The sequence below is a fragment of the Oscarella lobularis genome, chromosome 18 (assembly GCF_947507565.1).
Source record: "Oscarella lobularis chromosome 18, ooOscLobu1.1, whole genome shotgun sequence".
Taxonomy (NCBI): Eukaryota; Metazoa; Porifera; class Homoscleromorpha; order Homosclerophorida; family Oscarellidae; genus Oscarella; species Oscarella lobularis.
Window position 1 is genome coordinate 726,659 of NC_089192.1, and position 18,189 is coordinate 744,847.

The following is an 18,189-nucleotide window of genomic DNA, read 5'->3' on the forward strand; positions in this document are numbered from 1 at the left end:
GTCTTCCACCCCAAACTCATCCCTTGAACTCTCGATGGAATGCAACCTGTTCTATTCTCGCTACATTACTCCTCATTATGATGTCACAGAAGACCAAACAAGAGTCCTGCGGATCTCTGCACTCCTACAAGTCCTAACGCAATAAATCAGTGCGACGACCTCTCAGTCTCATCTCAACGCCCCGCCAAGAAAGAGCGAGATAAGGAGGAAGAGATCCGCGATGACGCGAAATCATCTCCTCCCCTTCCTCGCCTCATCGTTTCTCCTACTCGGCATCACAACCGCTCAACTGCCATCCCTATGCAGCGACACGGAAGCAAATGCCGATCCAACGTGCCCCCCAGACGAAGTGTGCGCCACGAACGCAGGCGCTGCGCCACAACAACAAACAATCACTTGGTCCCTATCGAGCGTGTCGTCGAACGCGAGTCCCGCTCGTCTCGACGTTCGCGTCGTCAACGAAGGCGATCGCGTAACGTTTCAAACGGACGGCTCCTTTCAAAACAGTCGGGAACTCGAGATCTATCGCGTCGCGTCCGAGAGCGCGTTGAACGCGTGCGACGAGACGAACGGCGTTCGAATCGGGTTCCTCGCACCGCGAGATCCGCTCCAAGCGAATCCGCCCGTCGGACATGACTTCGAGATCGACGTCACAGCCAATCTTGCGACGGGCTTCAATTATTTCGTATCCGTTCGCACAGACGGCGGCGACAATCCGAACATCGCTCTGAGTAACTGCGAACAAGGCGCTCGACTCATCGTCGTCGTCGTTAAACCGGAAAAATGCGGCGATCCGCGCAATTTGTGTAGCGGACGAGCGCCGTGCGTCGTCACGCCCACGTCCGCCGACAACGTCGCCTGTCGTTGCCCCGTCGGCTATTACGGCGATTTCTGCGAATTCGTTGACGGTTGCCTAGGCAACGGGGCATGCGGTCCGGATCCGAACGAAGACGGCGTGTGTCGTCGAAGCGGCAGTTGCAATTTCACGTGCGATTGTGCTCCGGGTCGCGCCAGTTCGAATCCGACTCCGCCGACGCAATCGTGCGACGCAAGCGTGCCGATCTTGTGTAGTGAGAAACCGTGCAAGAACGGCGGCACGTGCGCGTCAAACGGCGCTGTATGCGAATGCCTGTTCGGCACCGAAGGCCGATTTTGTCATCTTCTAACCGACTGCGAGTCGAATCCGTGCGTAAACGGCGGCACGTGCGTAAACGCGTTCAGGTCGTACGCGTGCTTTTGTCCGCCCGGTTTCACGGGGATCAATTGCGAGATCAATGTCGACGAATGCGCCATCGGTGGCGATCCTTGTTTCAATGGAGGAACGTGCGTCGATTCAATCAATACTATTAACTGTCAATGTCCCAACGAATGGATAGGCAAACAGTGTCAAATACGAAAGGACGACTGCGCGACCCAACTGTGTCAAAACGGCGCGACGTGCGTCGACGGCGACTTCGAATTCACATGTAATTGCGCGCCCGGATTCACGGGGCTCTTCTGCGACGTCGACATCGACGAGTGCGCCTCGTCGCCGTGCCAGAACGGCGGCGAATGCGTTGACGAAATTGCTCAGTACGTCTGCCGATGTCCTGTAAGTCATACAGGCATCAATTGCGAGACGGATATCGACGAGTGCGCGTCGTCGCCGTGTCGCAACGGCGGCACGTGCAATCCGCGTCGATCCGGCGGTTTCTTCTGCGAATGTATACTGGGCTTCGAAGGCGATCGATGTCAGACGAATATCGACGATTGTTTCTTCGATCCGTGTCAAAACGGCGCCACGTGTCGCGACGGAATCAATCGACGCACGTGCGAGTGTCTAGCGGGTTATACGGGACTGGACTGCGAGATTGAGATCGACGAGTGCGCGTCGAATCCGTGCTTGAACGGCGGAACGTGCACGGATGAAATCGACGGGTTTGATTGCAATTGCGTCGACGGATATACGGGGACGACCTGTATTACGGATATCGATGAGTGCGCTTCGTCGCCGTGTCAAAACGGCGGCACGTGCATCGATCGACTAAACGGATATATTTGCGAATGTCCGTCGAGTCATCGGGGCGATCATTGCGAGATCAACATCAACGAATGCGCGTCGTCGCCGTGCCGTAACGGCGGCACTTGCGTCGAACGACGAATCGGCGGTTTCGTTTGCGAATGTCTTCTCGGTTTCGCGGGAATTCATTGCGAAACGGATTTAGACGACTGCCGGTCAAATCCGTGTCACAACGGCGGGACGTGCGTCGACGGCACGAACGTTCACACGTGCGAGTGCCTACCGGGTTATACTGGGCTCGACTGCGAGACGGAAATCGACGAGTGCGCTTCGAATCCGTGCTTGAACGGCGGCACGTGTACAGATAAAATCGACGGGTTTGATTGCGATTGCGTCGACGGATATACGGGGACGACCTGTATTACGGATATCGACGAGTGCGCTTCGTCGCCGTGTCAAAACGGCGGCACGTGCATCGATCGACTAAACGGATATATTTGCGAATGTCCGTCGAGTCATCGGGGCGATCGATGCGAGATCGATATCGACGAGTGCGCGTCGTCGCCGTGCCGTAACGGCGGCACGTGCAATCAGCGTTCCTCCGGCGGTTTCTTTTGCGAGTGTTTGCGCGGTTTTGAAGGCGATCGATGCCAGACGAATATCGACGATTGCGCGTCGATGCCGTGTCAGAATGGGGGGCAATGCGTCGACCGAATCAACGCGTTCGTGTGCCAATGTCTCGACGGATTTACGGGCGATCGTTGCGAGACGAACATCAACGAGTGCGAATCGATGCCGTGTCAGAACGGCGGCACGTGCTACGACGGAATCAATAGTTATGCGTGCGATTGTCGGGCCGGATTCACCGGCGTTCATTGCGAGATCGATATCGACGAATGCGTTTCGTCGCCGTGTCGAAACGACGGCACGTGCGTCGATAAAATCGCCGGGTATATATGCGAATGTTCGCCCGGATTCACCGGGACGCACTGCGAAACGGACATCGACGAATGCGCCTCGTTGCCGTGTCAAAACGACGGTACGTGCGTCGACGAAGTCAACGGATTCCGCTGCATTTGTCTCGGCTCGTTTCACACGGGACGACTCTGCGAAGTCAACGTGCCCCAATGTTCGTCGAATCCGTGTCAAAACGGCGCGACGTGCGACGAACGTCGGCGCGGTTTCTTCTGCGAATGTTTGAACGGTTTCGAGGGCGTCTTCTGCGAGATTAACATCGACGATTGCGCGTCGACGCCGTGCCGAAACGACGGCACGTGCGTGGACGGCGTCAATCGATTCGACTGCGATTGTCTCGAAGGATTCACGGGCACGCATTGCGAGACGAATATCGACGAATGCGCGTCGATGCCGTGCGAGAATGACGGCACGTGTCGCGACGAAGTCGACGGCTATATGTGCGACTGCATCGCCGGTTTCACCGGCGTTAATTGCGAGACGAACATCGACGAATGCGCGTCGATGCCGTGCGAGAACGACGCCACGTGCGTCGACATGGTGAACGCGTACGAGTGTCGCTGTGCACCCGGCTTCACCGGAACGCACTGCGAGACGAATATCGACGAATGCGCTTCGTCGCCGTGTCGAAACGATGGGACCTGTATCGACCAAGTGAACGGATTTCAATGCGTCTGTCTTTTGCCGTTTCACACGGGACGAATCTGCGAGGCGGATATATCGCAATGTTTGTCAATGCCGTGTCAAAACGGCGCAACGTGCAACGATCGTCGTCGCGGCTTCTTCTGCGAATGTTTGAACGGTTTCGAAGGCGATCGATGCCAGACGAATATCGACGAATGCGCTTCGTCGCCGTGCCAAAACGACGGCACTTGCAACGACGGCATTAACCGATTCGACTGCGACTGTGTCAAAGGATTTACGGGCGATCATTGCGAGACGAACATCGACGAGTGCGCGTCGATGCCGTGCCAAAACGACGGCACGTGCGTCGACGAAATCGATAGTTATATGTGCCAATGCGTCGCCGGTTTTACCGGCGTCAACTGCGAGACGAACATCGACGAATGCGCGTCGACGCCGTGTCGGAACAACGGAACGTGCGACGACGGAATCAACGAACGAACGTGCCTCTGTCTGCCTGGATACACCGGAGAAGACTGCGAGACGGACATCAACGAATGCGCGTCGAAACCGTGCCAAAACGGCGCTCTCTGCCTCGACTTTGTCAATCATTTTCGCTGTCGATGCGTGCCCGGCTGGACGGGGACGCTGTGCGAGTTCGAAGTGCGCGAATGTCTCTCCGATCCGTGTCGACACGGCGCCACGTGTCACGAGCCGGACATCAATAAATTCATCTGTACGTGCGCTCCCGGGTTCACCGGGGCCTTCTGCGAGACGGATATCGACGAGTGCGCGTCGATGCCGTGCTTCAACGGCGGCACGTGCATCGACGGAATCGACGGATACACGTGCGAATGCCTGGGCGGATTCGGCGGCGACAATTGCGAGATTCTAACTGACGCTTGTCGTCTTCTCAACGGCCCGTGTCTCAACGGCGGAACGTGTGTTAACATTCCAACGGCAGTCGGCGATTTCTCGTCGCTAGATCCCGCTCTTCCGCCCGTCACCGACGCGTATCGTTGCATGTGTCCCGAACTCTACCAGGGTCGCATTTGCGAGGAATTTATTCCGCTTCCGCCGCCGCCTGTCGTTCCGCCGCCGCCGCCCGATCAGGCGCTGCCGCCGCCGCCCGTCGTTCCACCGCCGCCACCCGTTCGAGTTCTTCCGCCACCACCCGTGATGATTCCTCCGCCGCCGGCGTCGGGTTGCGATCTAAGGCCGTGTCTCAACGGCGGCTCGTGCGTATCTGTTAGTGGTGGGACGAATAATTTCTGCGTTTGTTCGCTCGGTTTCTTCGGTACCCGATGCGAAAATGGTAAGAGGGTCTCTCCTATTTCTAAAAGAGGCTAGACGCTTTGTTTCAGATGATCCCCCAATCAATGTTCCGTCGTTTGGCGGAAACGGCGTCAACTCGTTCATCGAATATCCGCCTTCAGTGGGACTAAGCTTCAGCTCGACACTGACGGTTTCCCTTAAGACGACGAGTTCAAACGGTCTGATTGCTCTCGTCACGAGCCTTCCCGACGCCAGCACAGAGTTCATCGCTATTCATCTCGTCGACGGCAAACCTAGTTTTAGGCTGAAAACTGGAGTTGGAGTTGTCACTGAGATTTCAGGACCAAACGAAATCAACGATGGAGAATTTCACGAATTGGCAATCAGGTTAGAAATCAGAGAAAGGCGCCTAGGTGCCTAAACCCCCTTAGACAGTCCTAACGATTTTTTTGCAGACCCAATGGAGGAGGAAATTTAAATTTTGAAGTCGACGGAAACGTTATTGGTCAAGGCCCGTTTCCTTCACCCATATCCCCCACTCGAATCTACCTTGGCGGCGTGCCGTCGCCGTCGCTCCTAACCAGCTTCGATCCCGTTTCGTCGCCCGTTGTCGGTTTCGCCGGCTGCATTCGCTCGTTCGGCCTCGACGGAAACGAACTCCGGATCGTCGACGACGCGAGCGCCGGCGCCAACGTCGCCGAGTGTCCGACGACGGACGCCTGCTCGCCGAATCCGTGCCAAAACGGCGGAACGTGTCGAAGCATCGGCTCGTCGTCGTTCGAGTGCAATTGCACGGACGGTTTTGAAGGAGCGCTCTGCGATCGAACGAAATGTTCCGACAATCCTTGCCAACACGGCGGCACCTGCGTCGTCGACAACGCCGTCACGATCGGATATCGATGCGTTTGTGCCGTTTTCTACGACGGTATGATGTGCGAGAAGACAAGTAAGAAACACAAAAAATCTGACGTCCATAATTCTCGATGGTTATTTCTAGTCGCTTCTACGAACACGAGTTACGCCTATTTTGGCTCTTCGTTCAGCATCTGGTTCGTCGATTCGGACACCGTGAGAGCTCGTCTCGATCTCGACTTTGAGATAATACCGAATCGCCAATCAATAACCGCAACCGTCATATTATTCCTTCGACCGAACAGCGACTTTTTCGCCGTCGTACTTCGCGACGGAAGCGTCCAAGTCGTCGCCGACCTCGGCAGCGGCGTCGGAACGATTTCCCACCCGTTAAAACTTCCCGTCAACGTGGCAACCAAAGTGACGATTCGTCGTCTTAGACGCGACGTCGATCTCACCGTCGCCGGCGGCGGCACCGTATCGGGAACGATCCCGGGCGGATTCAACCTTCTCGACGTCGATAGCTCGTTCATCGTCGGCGCCGGCGCCGTTTCCGCGTCTCTCCGTTCCATCGCATCCATACCGGATTCCGGCTTCGAGGGTTGCATCGATAACGTTATTCTCAACGGGGCTATCGTCGATTCGGCGGATTTCGAAAACGGCTTCGACGTTCGCTTTTGCGAGTTCGATCCGTGCGCGACTAATGCGTGCGAGAACGGTGGCACTTGCGCGGCGAGAGGCAACTCGGCCGCGTGCGCGTGTTCGCCGCTGTTCACTGGGCCCCAATGCGAATTTCCCAACAATCCGGTTCTCCCCTGCGATGGAGTCGATTGCGGAATGGGCGAGTGTCGCGTTGTGAACGGCATGAACGCCGTCTGCGTGTGTCCCGTCGGTAAAGGCGGCGACAGCTGCGGCGACGACGTGACGTACGATAGAGCCATGTTCTCCGATTCGTCGGCGTCGTTCGTCGCTTTTCCGAGGCCCAGCGCTCTTCGCGTGACGACGACGATATCGTTTGTCGTCAAGCCGGACGCGTTGAACGGTCTCCTCGTCTACGTCGCCGGACCGACGCGAGATTTCGTCGCCGTCGGACTTTACGACGGATTTTTGGAATTCCGCTACAACTTGGGCAGCGGTACGGCCGTTCTTCGTTCCGCCAATCGACTGGAGTTGGGACGTTGGCACAGCGTGACGGCAACTCGAAACAGAAAAGAAGGTAGGAAACAATAAGATCAATACATTGGATTATAATTATTACTGATAATAGGTACCCTTACAATTGACGGCACCGAAGTGATGGGATCGTCGACGGGATCGTCGTCGCTTCTCGACGTCACGACGGAACTTTTTATAGGCGGTCACGACGACTATACTATGGTCAGAGAGGCGGGAAACGGTAAATAATTTCTAGAGGAATATTTTTCCTGTTGTAGATTTTGCCGGGTGCCGGATTGGCTTCTGGTCTCACCGGCTGCATATCGGCGATCTTTGTCAACGGCGTCGAATACGACGTCAACGGTGCGTCGCGCGGTCGCGGCGTCGTCGAATGCGCCGCGCATCCGTGCGACGAGCTGAACTGTCTGAACGGCGGCACGTGCGCTGAAGTCGGCGCGAGCGGCGCCTTCGTCTGCGTCTGTCCGGCGACGTTTACCGGTGCCACGTGCGAGTCGACTGTGATGAATGCGTGCGATTTGGGAATGGATTCGTGCAGTTCTGCGAGCTTTTGCATTTTCGATTGGACGACGGGGAGGTTCCGGTGTCAGTGTCCGACGAGTGCGCTCACTCCGTTGAGCGGCGAAAATTGCACTCAAGGTTTATTAGTTAATTAATGAGCACAGGTTTTTTTCTTATACTTAGCTTTTCTGCAGAGGAGCACTTTGTCGTCGCTCGCTACAAGGGCTACAGCTATTCGGCTTACACTTTCTTCCAAGTGACTAGACGACGAACGGAGATCAGCTTTAATCTCTCGGTGGCCCAAAACAATGGTCTCATATTTTATGCCAAGGTTAGAGCAGATGGATCGTTTAGGCCGTTGTCGAAAACTTATTTCTAGGGTAACGTTGATTTCTTTGCCCTTGGAATACGCAACGGTTTCCTCGAAGCCAGGTAATAAAATTAGAACTGGTTATTAGATAGCCTTCTTAGCTGTGTTTTAGGTATAACCTAGGAACTGGTTCTGCACTCGTTATTGTGCCAGTCAACATCGCCGTCTCCTCCGTCCCGACGTTTCACTCTGTTGTGGTATCGAGGTATTAATTCGAATTTCATTATTTTATTCTTTTTACGTTTTGCCTCTTCTAAAAAGAGTTGACCGCTCCGTCACGATTACGATTGACGGCATCAGAGTGATTGGGTCTCCATCGCCCGGAAGCGCGACCTCACTCAACGTCGGCCCAGAATTCTTTCTCGGCGGCATTCCCATCTCGTCGGCCGATCTCCGCGAGTACGAATCGGTTCTGGGCGGCGACTTTCAACAGGGTCTCGTCGGCTGCGTGGGCAATCTGAAGGTGAACGGGGTATCTGTCGACCTTCAGATGGACATTCGCCGGGGAGCTGACGTCGGAAGCTGCGACGATTTCTTCTTTTAGTCGCACGTTCGAAAAATTGAACTCTTGTTCTTCATTATGCATTCTGTTGTAGAGTAGCTGGGTTTCTGTTCCTTCTTGTCAATGTGTGTCGTCGAAGTCAGCAAGATGACGGTCAATGTGGTCTACACGCTGTTCCGGGTACTATTGTTGTGTAGCACAATGGGGGAAGGGAATGAGTAAGTGAGTAGCATACCGTATATGGGTTTCTTTTGTTTTACATACGTGAGAGCCTGGTCCGGGCTAACTCACAACGTATTCTGTATAGGCCATGGCGACAGTTTTCGGGCTGATTTTATGCTCATTTCTCTTAGCGACGTACTGCGTTAGTCTTTCCTCAGAAACAACTCCTACTACTTCGTGCGACCGCTACGAGAAGTTGGATCTCAAAGCTATTGATGCTCGGCTTAGATTCGTCATCAAAAATCCGCTGCACGTTCTCAGTCAGTATCATTATTCTACTGACGAAGACACAAGCCAAGCTTGGGATAAATGTTCTGTATCGAATTTTGCTGAGGGGGTGAAGTTTTGGGTTCTTTTTACAGAAGCACCCGTAAAAATTGACGAGGTGGCTTTACTGTCACGTCGTAATTTTGGCGAAGGTGCCAAAGTTGTCGTGGGTTCTTTAGGTAGCGATGGAAAACCAGAAAATGAATGCAATTGTTTTAGTCGTGACGGTGGCTATTATCCTTCAATAGCCGGTAGAACTCCTACCTATTTTAACTGCAGTGCGAATGGCGCTGCGATTGACACTGAGCAATGCAACGAGACGGAGGTGATGGCCGAATTCGTTCGAGTCGAGAGACCCTCTTATGGAAGTTTGCAAATTTGTGAACTATCAGTGCGTTACAATGGTGAGAAGCTTTTTACCTACGTACGTTTATATAGCTGTTCGTTGTGTAGGTCGTAGAGTGGTCGAACCTAATGTCTTTCGTTTTTTTGACATGAAAGAATTAGCTCCCAATAGCAATTATCCTTTTGCTATTGATGGAGATTCTTCTTTAAATTTACAGAACTGCTCTCGAAGCAGTGAGATAACAGGCGGCGAGATATGGTTCAAAGTGGATTTACACGACACGTACGACGTCACCGAAGTTTGGCTGCAGGCTCCGAATCAGCAGCACTACAAAGTCTACGTCAGCAAATTATTTGACTTTGGAGATAAGCTCGAATGCAATCGCTCATTTCACATTTTCAAGTGTTCCATGCCTCAAGCCCGACATGTACTTGTTACCTATGAACGTGCCTATAAAGAGTTAACTCTATATCAGATGGCTGTCTGTGAAATTGAGGTTTACTACAGGCCGTCGTCATCTGTTCCAAAATTTCATCGTTTTCGTAACTTACCGTGCGGATTTCCTCCGTATCTCTCTACTGTATCGATAGACAGCAAATGGGAAAATGCGGCGTACACGTGTGGCAACAAAACTTTCACAGCATCCTGCAAACCTAATGGAAAGTGGGACCGCATCCACCAAAAATGCAATACTAGTAACACTAAAAGTAAGTACAATCTGCTCAGCATTTTAATATTTCCTCCTAAGATCCAGTTGGCAAGTGCCCGACTCTTTCTCATCCGAAACATGGCAGTGTCACATTACTGCCGAAGTCAGAACTTGGAGAGACAGTAGCAGCTGAAGCCGAATACTCCTGTGCATACTGCCACGAGCTAAACGGTGATAAACATAGAACCTGCTACAAGACAGACCTCAAATGGAAGGGAGAAGAGCCAGAATGCAAAGGCTGGTTTCCAACTAAACGTATGCACTGGAATCACTATAGTGTCCTTTGCACTTAGTTGTTGAATGCGATCCCAGTCCGCCAGCTATTCGAGGAGCAACCGTCCACGTTATATCAAACAAATGCGGCGGTGTTGCAGTTTACAAGTGCAAGGAAGGAAAACATGCATATAAATCTGAGAAGGACGTAATCAAAGTTTGTCGGGAAAATGGAGAGTGGGTCGACGCCAATCAACATCATTCGCTGAATTGCATCGGCAAATGAAAAAAATTAAAGAGCAGACTTGACTGACTTTATTGGCTAAATATTTGCTGATATCGTTTTTGTGCATCGAAATACATGTACAAATTCTATTGTCCATATACCTGCATCCGGGAATGTGTATTTGCCTGCACGTGCTCTTCCCTTTCGGTTTCTTCGATTTTCGCTGGCTTTAGATGGACGCCGCAGGCGCGTTCACCGCGCCAAAGTCGAACGGAGTTCCCATAGATCATCTAGAGTTCGCCTACATCAGCAAATGCACGAACGGCAACGAATTGGAGAAAATCGTCAAGCGATTACGGTAAACAACCGAACCGTAGCAACGCAAAACGATCTCCACGGATCGTTACCGACGCGATTCGGTCGATTTTTGCCCGTAGATCCGGAGAAGATGGCCATTTTCCGGAACTTTTGGCATCAGCCGAAAAACAACTGGCAAAATACAAGCCAAAAAGGTGTCCACGTAGCAGTTTGCTCTTCTCTTACAACACTGGTATCTATGCGACCTTTAGTACGGTACTGATGAAGTCGAAACGAGAGGTTAGGCAATCGGACTTGGATCCGGAGAAGCGAACAGAAATCGAAGACGAAATGAAGGTAAGTTAGTAATAGAGAACCCTTGAGATTCAATAGTGTACGATACCTTAGAGATATTCCCTCTGTCAAAAATAGTTGTAGTTAATTAATAGTATTGGCTCTTTTATCGCAGTCGTGGGAACGTGAAATGAAAGAGACGGACGCGAGATTGAAGTCAAGGGGGCCCAGTGGTCAAAGGTTTCAACCGATCAGAAAGCCAGCACCTGTCGAGGTGGAGAGGAGTGGTGTAAGACATAAGAGATCTCTGTTAATATAAGAGAGTGATTAGTGTATTGTAGAAAGAGAAGGGGGAGGAGGAGGAGGAGGAGGACAGGGCGCGTCGGATTAAGTCAAGCGATTATCGAGCTTGGGACAAGTGGGTTTCAGTCGAAGCAAAACCTTGCATTGGAGTATCTCTATATCTTATGCAGGGTCGACGTCATTGAAATGGAGAAGGAAATCGAGGAGATGGAAGAGAAAAAGAAAGCGAAGAAAAAATCGCAGGAAGAGACGACAGAAATACCAACAAAATTACCCATACCAACTGGTACCAATAATCAATATAATTACCATTGATCATTACTCGCGTAGATCCGACTGAAAGACAGGTGATGGCACAGAGAGAAAAAGCCAAAGGAAACGACGTAACAAAAACATAGTCTTTAAATTAATCTAAATATTTATTATAACGTATCTCCAAGTCGTTTCGCGCTGGCAATTATTCCGAATCGATAACGTACTACACGCGAAGCATCGACTTGGATCCGTTGGCAGTGTCGTACAACAATCGCGCAATGGCTTATATTAAAACGAAGAAGTACGAGGAGGCGCTGAAGGACGTCGACGAAGTCCTAAAGATAGAACCAGACAATAGAAAAGGTATAAACCGATTGATTCAATATTGAGAATTGACTACGTTTCCTTGTCTTTAGCTCTTCATCGTCGAGCGCAGTGTTATCGATGGAAAGGACGCTACGACGAAGCGGAAGCGGATCTGGAAAGGGTTCTCGAAGCCGAGCCAAATCACACTCAAGTGACAGTAAGAGAAAAAATATGTCTCTTCCTTAATTGAGAACATTGAGAAAACGAAATGCCAGGCTTTGCTGAAGGAAGTAAGAGCGAAAAAGACAACCGAAGTGAAACGAAAACGAGTCAATATCGTGGAAGTAGACGATGACGATGAGGAAGAGGAGGAGGAGGAGAAAGAAGGCGTTGAGATTCCTCCTACTGAACCCAGTCCTCCTCCTCCAGCCCCTTCTCCTCCTGATGACTCTATTCCTCCTCCTGTACTTCCCTCTCCTTCTCCTCCTCCTCCTCCTGCTCCCGCGCCGTTGCCTGAGAGCGTCATTGCCCCCAAGAACAGAGGATACGAGATGTTCAGAAACGGAGACTATTCCAAAGCTCTAGACAACTATAACGAAGCAATCGAAGCACTCGAACCAAGTGAAGTCTACACTCACATAATGATTTATACTTATTATTATTCATATTCGCATTAGCTCGCGGTGATTTCAAAGACGCCTACGCTTCGTTGCTCAACAATCGAGCGGCGTGTCACCATCGCTTAGGAGATTGTCGTTCGTGTATAAAAGACTGCGATGAAGGCCTCTCCTTCAATCCAAAGCACGCCAAGCTTTTTATGAGACGCGCTTTCGCCTATGAAGCCTTGGAAAAGTCAGTCGGAGTCGAAAACGAGAGGCCGAATTCAAAAAATGATTTTCTTTCTGTTTATTTTAGGTATGGTAGAGCCTATGTTGATTTTAAGGCCGCCGCGGAAATCGACTCGTCTCTTGCACCGGCTCGTCAAGCTTGCTCTAGGTGCGTCTACGAGTTGTCTATTTTTATTTGCTTGTTTGATATGTCTTGTGGCAAGGATGGGGGCTGTGTTGAGCGATAAGTATTCGAACTGGCGAGAACGTCTCAATGACATTCTCGATAAAGAAGACGGAAAAGAGAAGGGCGCTTCAGACGAGGACCAAAAGAAAGACACTCGTAGAGAAAAAGAAGAGAAAGGCGCTTCCAGTGAGAAAGAGGAGGAGGAAGGAGAAATGAAAGACGGACCTAGAGACGAAGAGAAAGACGTTTCTAGTGAGGAGACGCCAAAGGAAAATGGATTGAACGAAGAGACGCCCATGGACACGCAGGAAGACGAGCCGGCAGCGGCGCCGCCACCGTCGCCTCCGGAAGAACCGGCGACGTATGAATCGATGAAAATAAAAGGAAACCAATTTGTAAGAGAGGTAAGAAAGAGGAGGCAATATTTTATGAGGGGGCCCCCCCTTTGGCTATGAGAATTCGCTTTTGACAGTCGAGATTTGACGAGGCGTTGGCCTGCTACAGCGAATGTATCCGACTTGATTCGAGTCAGCTGGCGCCGTATACAAATAGAGCTCTTTGCCACTTAAAACTCAAGAAGGTTAGAGTGAGATAGTTGCGTTTCACTCCACGAGTTATTCTGCGTGATTTGCTTTAGTTTGCTCTGGCTGTAGAGGATTGCGATAGCGCCTTGCGTTTGGACGAGAAAAACGTCAAGGCGTTGTTTAGAAGAGCTCAGGCCAATTCGAATCTTACCGAATATCGTTCTGCCCTTATGGATCTGACGGCGTTGCTGAAAATTGAACCAAACAATTCTTTAGCGCAAAAAGAAATGGAAAAGATAAAGGGGCTGTGGAGAATGGTATATAGGAGAGATGATGGCGGCTACAGTTTCAGCGACTTTTTTTGATTATTCAGGAATTGAAGGAAAGCCAGGAGAAATTCGCCAAACAGCAAGAGAAAGAAAACAAGGAAAAGAAGCCCGAGGAAAAGAAGTCCGAATCGTCTACAAAACCGATTCCAATTCCCCAGAAAAAACGCCAAGAGAAGAGTCCGCCGGCTCCCCCTAATAAAACCCCGGCGAAATCGAAAACACCGCCTAGACGACCCCCGTTGTCGTCAGCGCGACGTCGTCAGGCGAAAAAAGAACCAAAGAGAGTGCGAGTCGCTATAGAGGAGGGAAGCAGCAGCTCAGTCAGTCCGACACACGTATGCCCCACATACGTTTAATTAATCTATTGTCTAATTTTCAGGAGGAGGATCAAACCGCTAACCCTAAGGAAAGCGGTACTGCGGCTTCACCTAGTACTGAGACTGGCGCTGAGCCGGCAAAGAAGACCCCTACTGTCCCTACTGTCCCTACTCCACCAGCACCCTCTCCACCCCCCGCCTCTCCTCCTCCACCAGCACCCTCTCCACCCCCCGCTTCTCCTCCTCCACGTCTTCCGGATGATGATGACGTCGTTGAGAAAAAGGTTGTGGTTGTTGAACCGGCTTCCGTACGAGCGTCTCTGTCTTATCCCGACTTCGTTCTCGAAAAAGTGACGTTACGCACGAATTAAACTTAAAATGTTTCTCTGGTTAAAATAGTGTACGTTTAGGGAACGCCGTATGAGTTCATCCAGGCTTGGCAATCGGTTCGAGCTCGTCCTGGTATAGAGATCGGCGCTCAGTACGCGAGTTTGCTGAAACAGGTCAAGCCTGAAAACCTTCCGTCTAGTAATAAAAATTAATAACTTTGACGAATTAGAAATAAGAGGTTTTTATTAGTAATCAGTAACAAACTCGAGGGAGAAATGCTCGCGAAAATTCTCGACGCTACAGCGAATTATCTAGTTCCCGAAGGCGAGACGAGACTGATAAACGACGTGAGAATTTCTATATACGATTTCTATCTATAGGAGAGTTGAGTCTCAGTCTCCAGTTATTGAATAACCTCGCTAAAGTGAAACGATTTGACTTCGTGTCCATGTTCTTAAACAGTAAAGACAAACAAAGTACGAAAACAAACATTATTAATTAAAAATTCAAAACTGAATCCACTCTCTTTTTTTTCAAGATTTGCACAAAGTTCTGAAAGGCTTGGAAAGCGAAAGCGACGTCGTCGTCGTCGCGAAAGCCGATCTCGAAAAACTGAAAAAATCGTACAAGGTTTGATTATCGATACGTAGTTCTGTTGGGTTGTCCCGCGAGCCAATTTCTCATCTCGGGAAACCAAACGTCGCCCATGTCGCGAAAATTCGCGAAAAAGGCCAACTCGCGCGCGCCGACGTCGCTCATGCACTGAAAAATGCTCCGAATGAAATAGGCGCTATTCAACTCCCCATTCGGATAGATAAGCGTTCCGCCTCGCTCTCGATAGTGATAGGTTAGAGCGCGTATAAAGGCGATAATCTCCTTCCAATTGCGACTGCTCTCCTCGACGGAAAACGAATCGACTCCGCCCGTAACGTTGAGTATCGTCAGCGGAGTCGCGTGCGAGTTGGCTGATCGCGATAGGACCGTTAACGAGACGTTGTGCTCGTGCAATGCCGAGCCGAAAACGTGCAAAAATTCGTGATATTTTTCCGCGTCGTGATAGCGCTTGTCGCCGTGGAATTCGACGTCCATGAAGTAGCCCGTGTAGTTGTACTTCAGCGCTTCGGCGACGAATAGTTTGGCGAAAATTTCCGCTCGACCGAAATTCGTTATCGCGTTCGTTCCGCCCATTGCGATGATCGGTTGCACGTGAATGGGCGGGGTCATTGCCTGCACTGGCTTGGTGAAGTCGTCCCAGCAGAAATTGTCCGGACCGAGTGTCGTGTTCGAGTCGACGACGCCGAGGCTGTAGCAATAGCACGAGGCGATGTTGATCGTGCCCGGATGCGATTTGAGCAGGTTTACGAAACCGGGTAGATCGGATCGATGTTCGGCGGAAAAGATCATTCGCAGTCGTCGATCTGGAAGCGGAACTTGAGTACGTGCTCCGAAGACAAAGAGGAGGAGGAAAGTTAGGATGGCGGTAGACACGCCCATGTTTTTGCAAATTCCCCCAAAAAGGAACGCACGTTATTGGTGGGGGAAGAAATTGCACAGTGGGGCGGGGGATAGACAACGTGTGTAACTACTCCTCTATAGTCGTCGTATCGTTTTGCAACGGTGCCGGTGACGTCACTATCCAGGAAGTGGCTAATTGATTGTCTGCTCAACCGACCAACAAAACAATCGACGAAAATATATCAATCACACGTCTAGCGCCCAGAGGCGACTCCCCATCGACTCGTTGTTACGAAAACACAATGAACGTCTTTTACTATCCCGATCTCGTAGTCGTTCGTGTAGCGACGCTAATCAAAGCCCAACCTCAGCAAGTGAGCCTCGAGTCCGCCTTGCTCTCGTCCTGCGACGGCGATGACGCAATTTTTCTTCTAGGTTTCTCTTCTTCTTTGCTTTGGTCTCTCGTTTCTTGCTGGGCTCGCTTTTCGATGTCTTCTCCTTTCCGCGTCGGGGAGAACGCTGCCCGGGGCGGCCAGGACGAGACACGCCCTCTCGATGGGCTTGGGTCTTGCTCTCGGATTTTTCTGCTACAGATGGTGAGCTCAATGCCACTTGGGAAAAATATTTTGCGTATGCATTGCTATATTTATTAGGGATTTTTTCATCAATGTCGTGTCAGCTCTTATCGCTTATATTCTCATTCGATTCGTTGTTCCACAGAAAGTTCACTAGTGAGTGAGACATTCTCTATAAATTTTTTGACCTTCTTTTTATCTGGTTATAGTGTTGTTTTTGGCTCGGCAATGGGCATTTTGTCTATCGTTCACGCCCAACGCGTCGTCACGCACGCACTCGACAATGGTCAATACAAAATGGACGTATCAGGGTAAAATCGAAATACAGGGAGGTTTCTTGCTAAATTTTGTCTTAGTTCTCTAATGGTTTTGACGCAGAGACTAACAGCGCTTGCTTGTTCGATACACGACGGTGAAAAATTCAAATAGTCACGTGGTTACTTCTAAAATTGATTGGCTTCTAGGTATGGGACGAAAGAGAGATGATTTGACAAGAGATCAAGAGGAACAGTGCGTTAGGTAACGTTGAACCCACTCCCATATATTGCTAAGAGAAGCTAATCTTTATATTTAGAGAAATTCCAAGTGTTTTGGAGTTTTTCAGCTATGCGTTTAATTTTCCGACTATTTTGATTGGACCGCTCTGCTTCTATCGCGACTACATTTGCTTTATTGAAGGAAAGCATTACTTAGTAGAAGACAAGGTGAGTTGGGTAATTAAACAATTAATTAATAATTCAACTCTTTCTTTAGAACGGACATGTTCGGCGTACAAGTGGTGTTGTAAGTTGGAAATAATTTTCATTTAGTACTTTGTATTCTTTTTTCTTCAGAAACCGGCTCTAAAGAAATTTCTCTTCTCCCTCATGTGGCTTGGGTTGTACGTAAAATTTGTCGGTACATATTCTATTCAGTTGAACGGAGGTATTGCGAATACACGACTATTTTAACTAATCAAAGAGAGAGAGATATCTCTGACAGATCCCGACGTTCTGAACAGGCCTTGGCTTCAACGTAGTTGGATAGCGTATGCGTCTATGCTTACTCAGCGATTTCGATTTTATTTTGCTTGGACAATAGGTAACGTCTTTTCGATCTCGTGTGTATTTGTTTATTTATTTCTTTTCAGCTGATAGTATTGCTAATGCCGCTGGATTAGGATTTAACGGGTTTGACGAAAATTCAAATGAAAAGTGGAATCTCATTACAAATACCGATATACTTGGGACAGAGGTACTGTACGACTCTCTAATCGTCGCGACTTAGTTCGAATAATCACGTGTTAGTTTGCTCTCAATTTTAAACATCTCCTCGAAAGCTGGAATATTCAAACAAGCGTCTGGCTTAAAAGGTTTTGACTGAAATAACTTTTTCTATTTTGACTAAGACTTTGCGTTGTAGAGTTTGCTACGAAAGAGTAAAATTTCGACCGTTTCTATTGACGAATATCCTAGTGGCGTGGTGGCACGGATTCTTTCCAATATACTACGTTGGTTGGGTGGGATTTGGGTTTTCAGTGCTGGCAGCGAGACACGTAAAATATATTTAAAAAATGTAAATGTAAAATAGAGATGTTTCTTCAGATTCGACGTGTCATTCGTCCGTACTTTCAGAAGCACTATGTTCTCCAGCGTTTCTACGACTGTCTCACCATAGTAACGACGATGGCGTTTCTGACGTATTACGTCGTGACGATTGCTCTTATGGATTTTGGCAAAACCTTTTCTTTTTGGAGGTACGAAATGAATCAATTTCAATTATTGATGCAACTAGTTCAATTATATAGATCTCAATATTTTCTCGGTCATCTAATACCCATAGCCGTTGTGCTACTATGCAGCAGAAAGAAGCAAGTCAAAAAAGACAAGGACGATTAATTAAAAGCTATGCTGGCGCCTAAGTGTAACATCAAAGACACCCGCTGTACAAACAAACA

At 49.8% G+C, this 18,189-nt stretch overlaps 4 protein-coding genes across 5 annotated transcripts; 3 read left to right on the top strand and 1 right to left on the bottom strand.

Moving 5' to 3' along the window:
- Window positions 1-50: 50 nt before the first annotated feature.
- On the top strand, window positions 51-8,440 carry LOC136198081 (protein eyes shut homolog). Its single transcript, XM_065987995.1, has 10 exons — window positions 51-4,913; window positions 4,963-5,260; window positions 5,329-5,819; window positions 5,871-6,941; window positions 6,993-7,102; window positions 7,159-7,537; window positions 7,594-7,730; window positions 7,779-7,831; window positions 7,882-7,974; window positions 8,031-8,440. The coding sequence occupies exons 1-10, from the start codon at window positions 221-223 to the stop codon at window positions 8,311-8,313; spliced, it is 7,608 nt and encodes a 2,535-aa protein (XP_065844067.1). The 5' UTR covers window positions 51-220; the 3' UTR covers window positions 8,314-8,440.
- Window positions 8,441-8,526: 86 nt separating this feature from the next.
- Window positions 8,527-14,958, top strand: LOC136198083 (sperm-associated antigen 1-like). Of its 2 annotated transcripts, none has more exons than XM_065987997.1 (23): window positions 8,527-9,164; window positions 9,214-10,052; window positions 10,109-10,612; window positions 10,692-10,766; window positions 10,824-10,908; window positions 11,021-11,134; window positions 11,187-11,263; window positions 11,319-11,434; window positions 11,479-11,531; window positions 11,589-11,766; window positions 11,820-11,926; window positions 11,985-12,330; window positions 12,387-12,561; window positions 12,625-12,705; window positions 12,761-13,127; window positions 13,196-13,303; window positions 13,361-13,564; window positions 13,621-13,911; window positions 13,956-14,243; window positions 14,304-14,421; window positions 14,473-14,547; window positions 14,604-14,699; window positions 14,762-14,958. In XM_065987997.1, the coding sequence occupies exons 3-23, from the start codon at window positions 10,488-10,490 to the stop codon at window positions 14,857-14,859; spliced, it is 3,177 nt and encodes a 1,058-aa protein (XP_065844069.1). In that variant the 5' UTR covers window positions 8,527-9,164; window positions 9,214-10,052; window positions 10,109-10,487; the 3' UTR covers window positions 14,860-14,958. The 2 variants fall into 2 exon arrangements, with proteins under 2 accessions (XP_065844069.1, XP_065844071.1); XM_065987999.1 differs by having other exon boundaries at window positions 13,621-13,896.
- Window positions 14,663-16,186, bottom strand: LOC136198098 (uncharacterized). Its single transcript, XM_065988014.1, has one exon. It carries the CDS (start codon window positions 15,715-15,717, stop codon window positions 14,860-14,862), a length of 858 nt encoding a protein of 285 aa, XP_065844086.1. The 5' UTR covers window positions 15,718-16,186; the 3' UTR covers window positions 14,663-14,859.
- LOC136198093 (lysophospholipid acyltransferase 2-like) lies at window positions 15,824-18,180 on the top strand. The gene is made up of 15 exons (XM_065988008.1): window positions 15,824-16,052; window positions 16,114-16,274; window positions 16,332-16,409; window positions 16,463-16,564; window positions 16,610-16,665; window positions 16,718-16,772; window positions 16,828-16,957; window positions 17,007-17,036; window positions 17,087-17,177; window positions 17,235-17,333; window positions 17,383-17,486; window positions 17,540-17,604; window positions 17,655-17,787; window positions 17,837-17,988; window positions 18,040-18,180. Exons 1-15 carry the CDS (start codon window positions 15,981-15,983, stop codon window positions 18,128-18,130), a joined length of 1,419 nt encoding a protein of 472 aa, XP_065844080.1. The 5' UTR covers window positions 15,824-15,980; the 3' UTR covers window positions 18,131-18,180.
- Window positions 18,181-18,189: the final 9 nt, after the last annotated feature.

Bases quoted from the DNA above. Each gene is read 5' to 3' on its own strand.
- LOC136198081 (XM_065987995.1), top strand. From the start codon at position 221: ATGACGCGAAATCATCTCCTCCCCTTCCTCGCCTCATCGTTTCTCCTA. The intron at 7,538-7,593 runs GTTTATTAGTTA...GCTTTTCTGCAG, and splicing joins CGGCGAAAATTGCACTCAAG to AGGAGCACTTTGTCGTCGCT. The intron at 7,731-7,778 runs GTTAGAGCAGAT...ACTTATTTCTAG, and splicing joins GTCTCATATTTTATGCCAAG to GGTAACGTTGATTTCTTTGC.
- LOC136198083 (XM_065987997.1), top strand. From the start codon at position 10,488: ATGGACGCCGCAGGCGCGTTCACCGCGCCAAAGTCGAACGGAGTTCCC. The intron at 10,613-10,691 runs GTAAACAACCGA...TTTTGCCCGTAG, and splicing joins AAAATCGTCAAGCGATTACG to ATCCGGAGAAGATGGCCATT. The intron at 13,304-13,360 runs GTTAGAGTGAGA...GATTTGCTTTAG, and splicing joins GCCACTTAAAACTCAAGAAG to TTTGCTCTGGCTGTAGAGGA.
- LOC136198098 (XM_065988014.1), bottom strand. From the start codon at position 15,717: ATGGGCGTGTCTACCGCCATCCTAACTTTCCTCCTCCTCTTTGTCTTC.
- LOC136198093 (XM_065988008.1), top strand. From the start codon at position 15,981: ATGAACGTCTTTTACTATCCCGATCTCGTAGTCGTTCGTGTAGCGACG. The intron at 16,053-16,113 runs GTGAGCCTCGAG...TTTTTCTTCTAG, and splicing joins TCAAAGCCCAACCTCAGCAA to GTTTCTCTTCTTCTTTGCTT. The intron at 16,565-16,609 runs GTAAAATCGAAA...ATTTTGTCTTAG, and splicing joins TACAAAATGGACGTATCAGG to TTCTCTAATGGTTTTGACGC.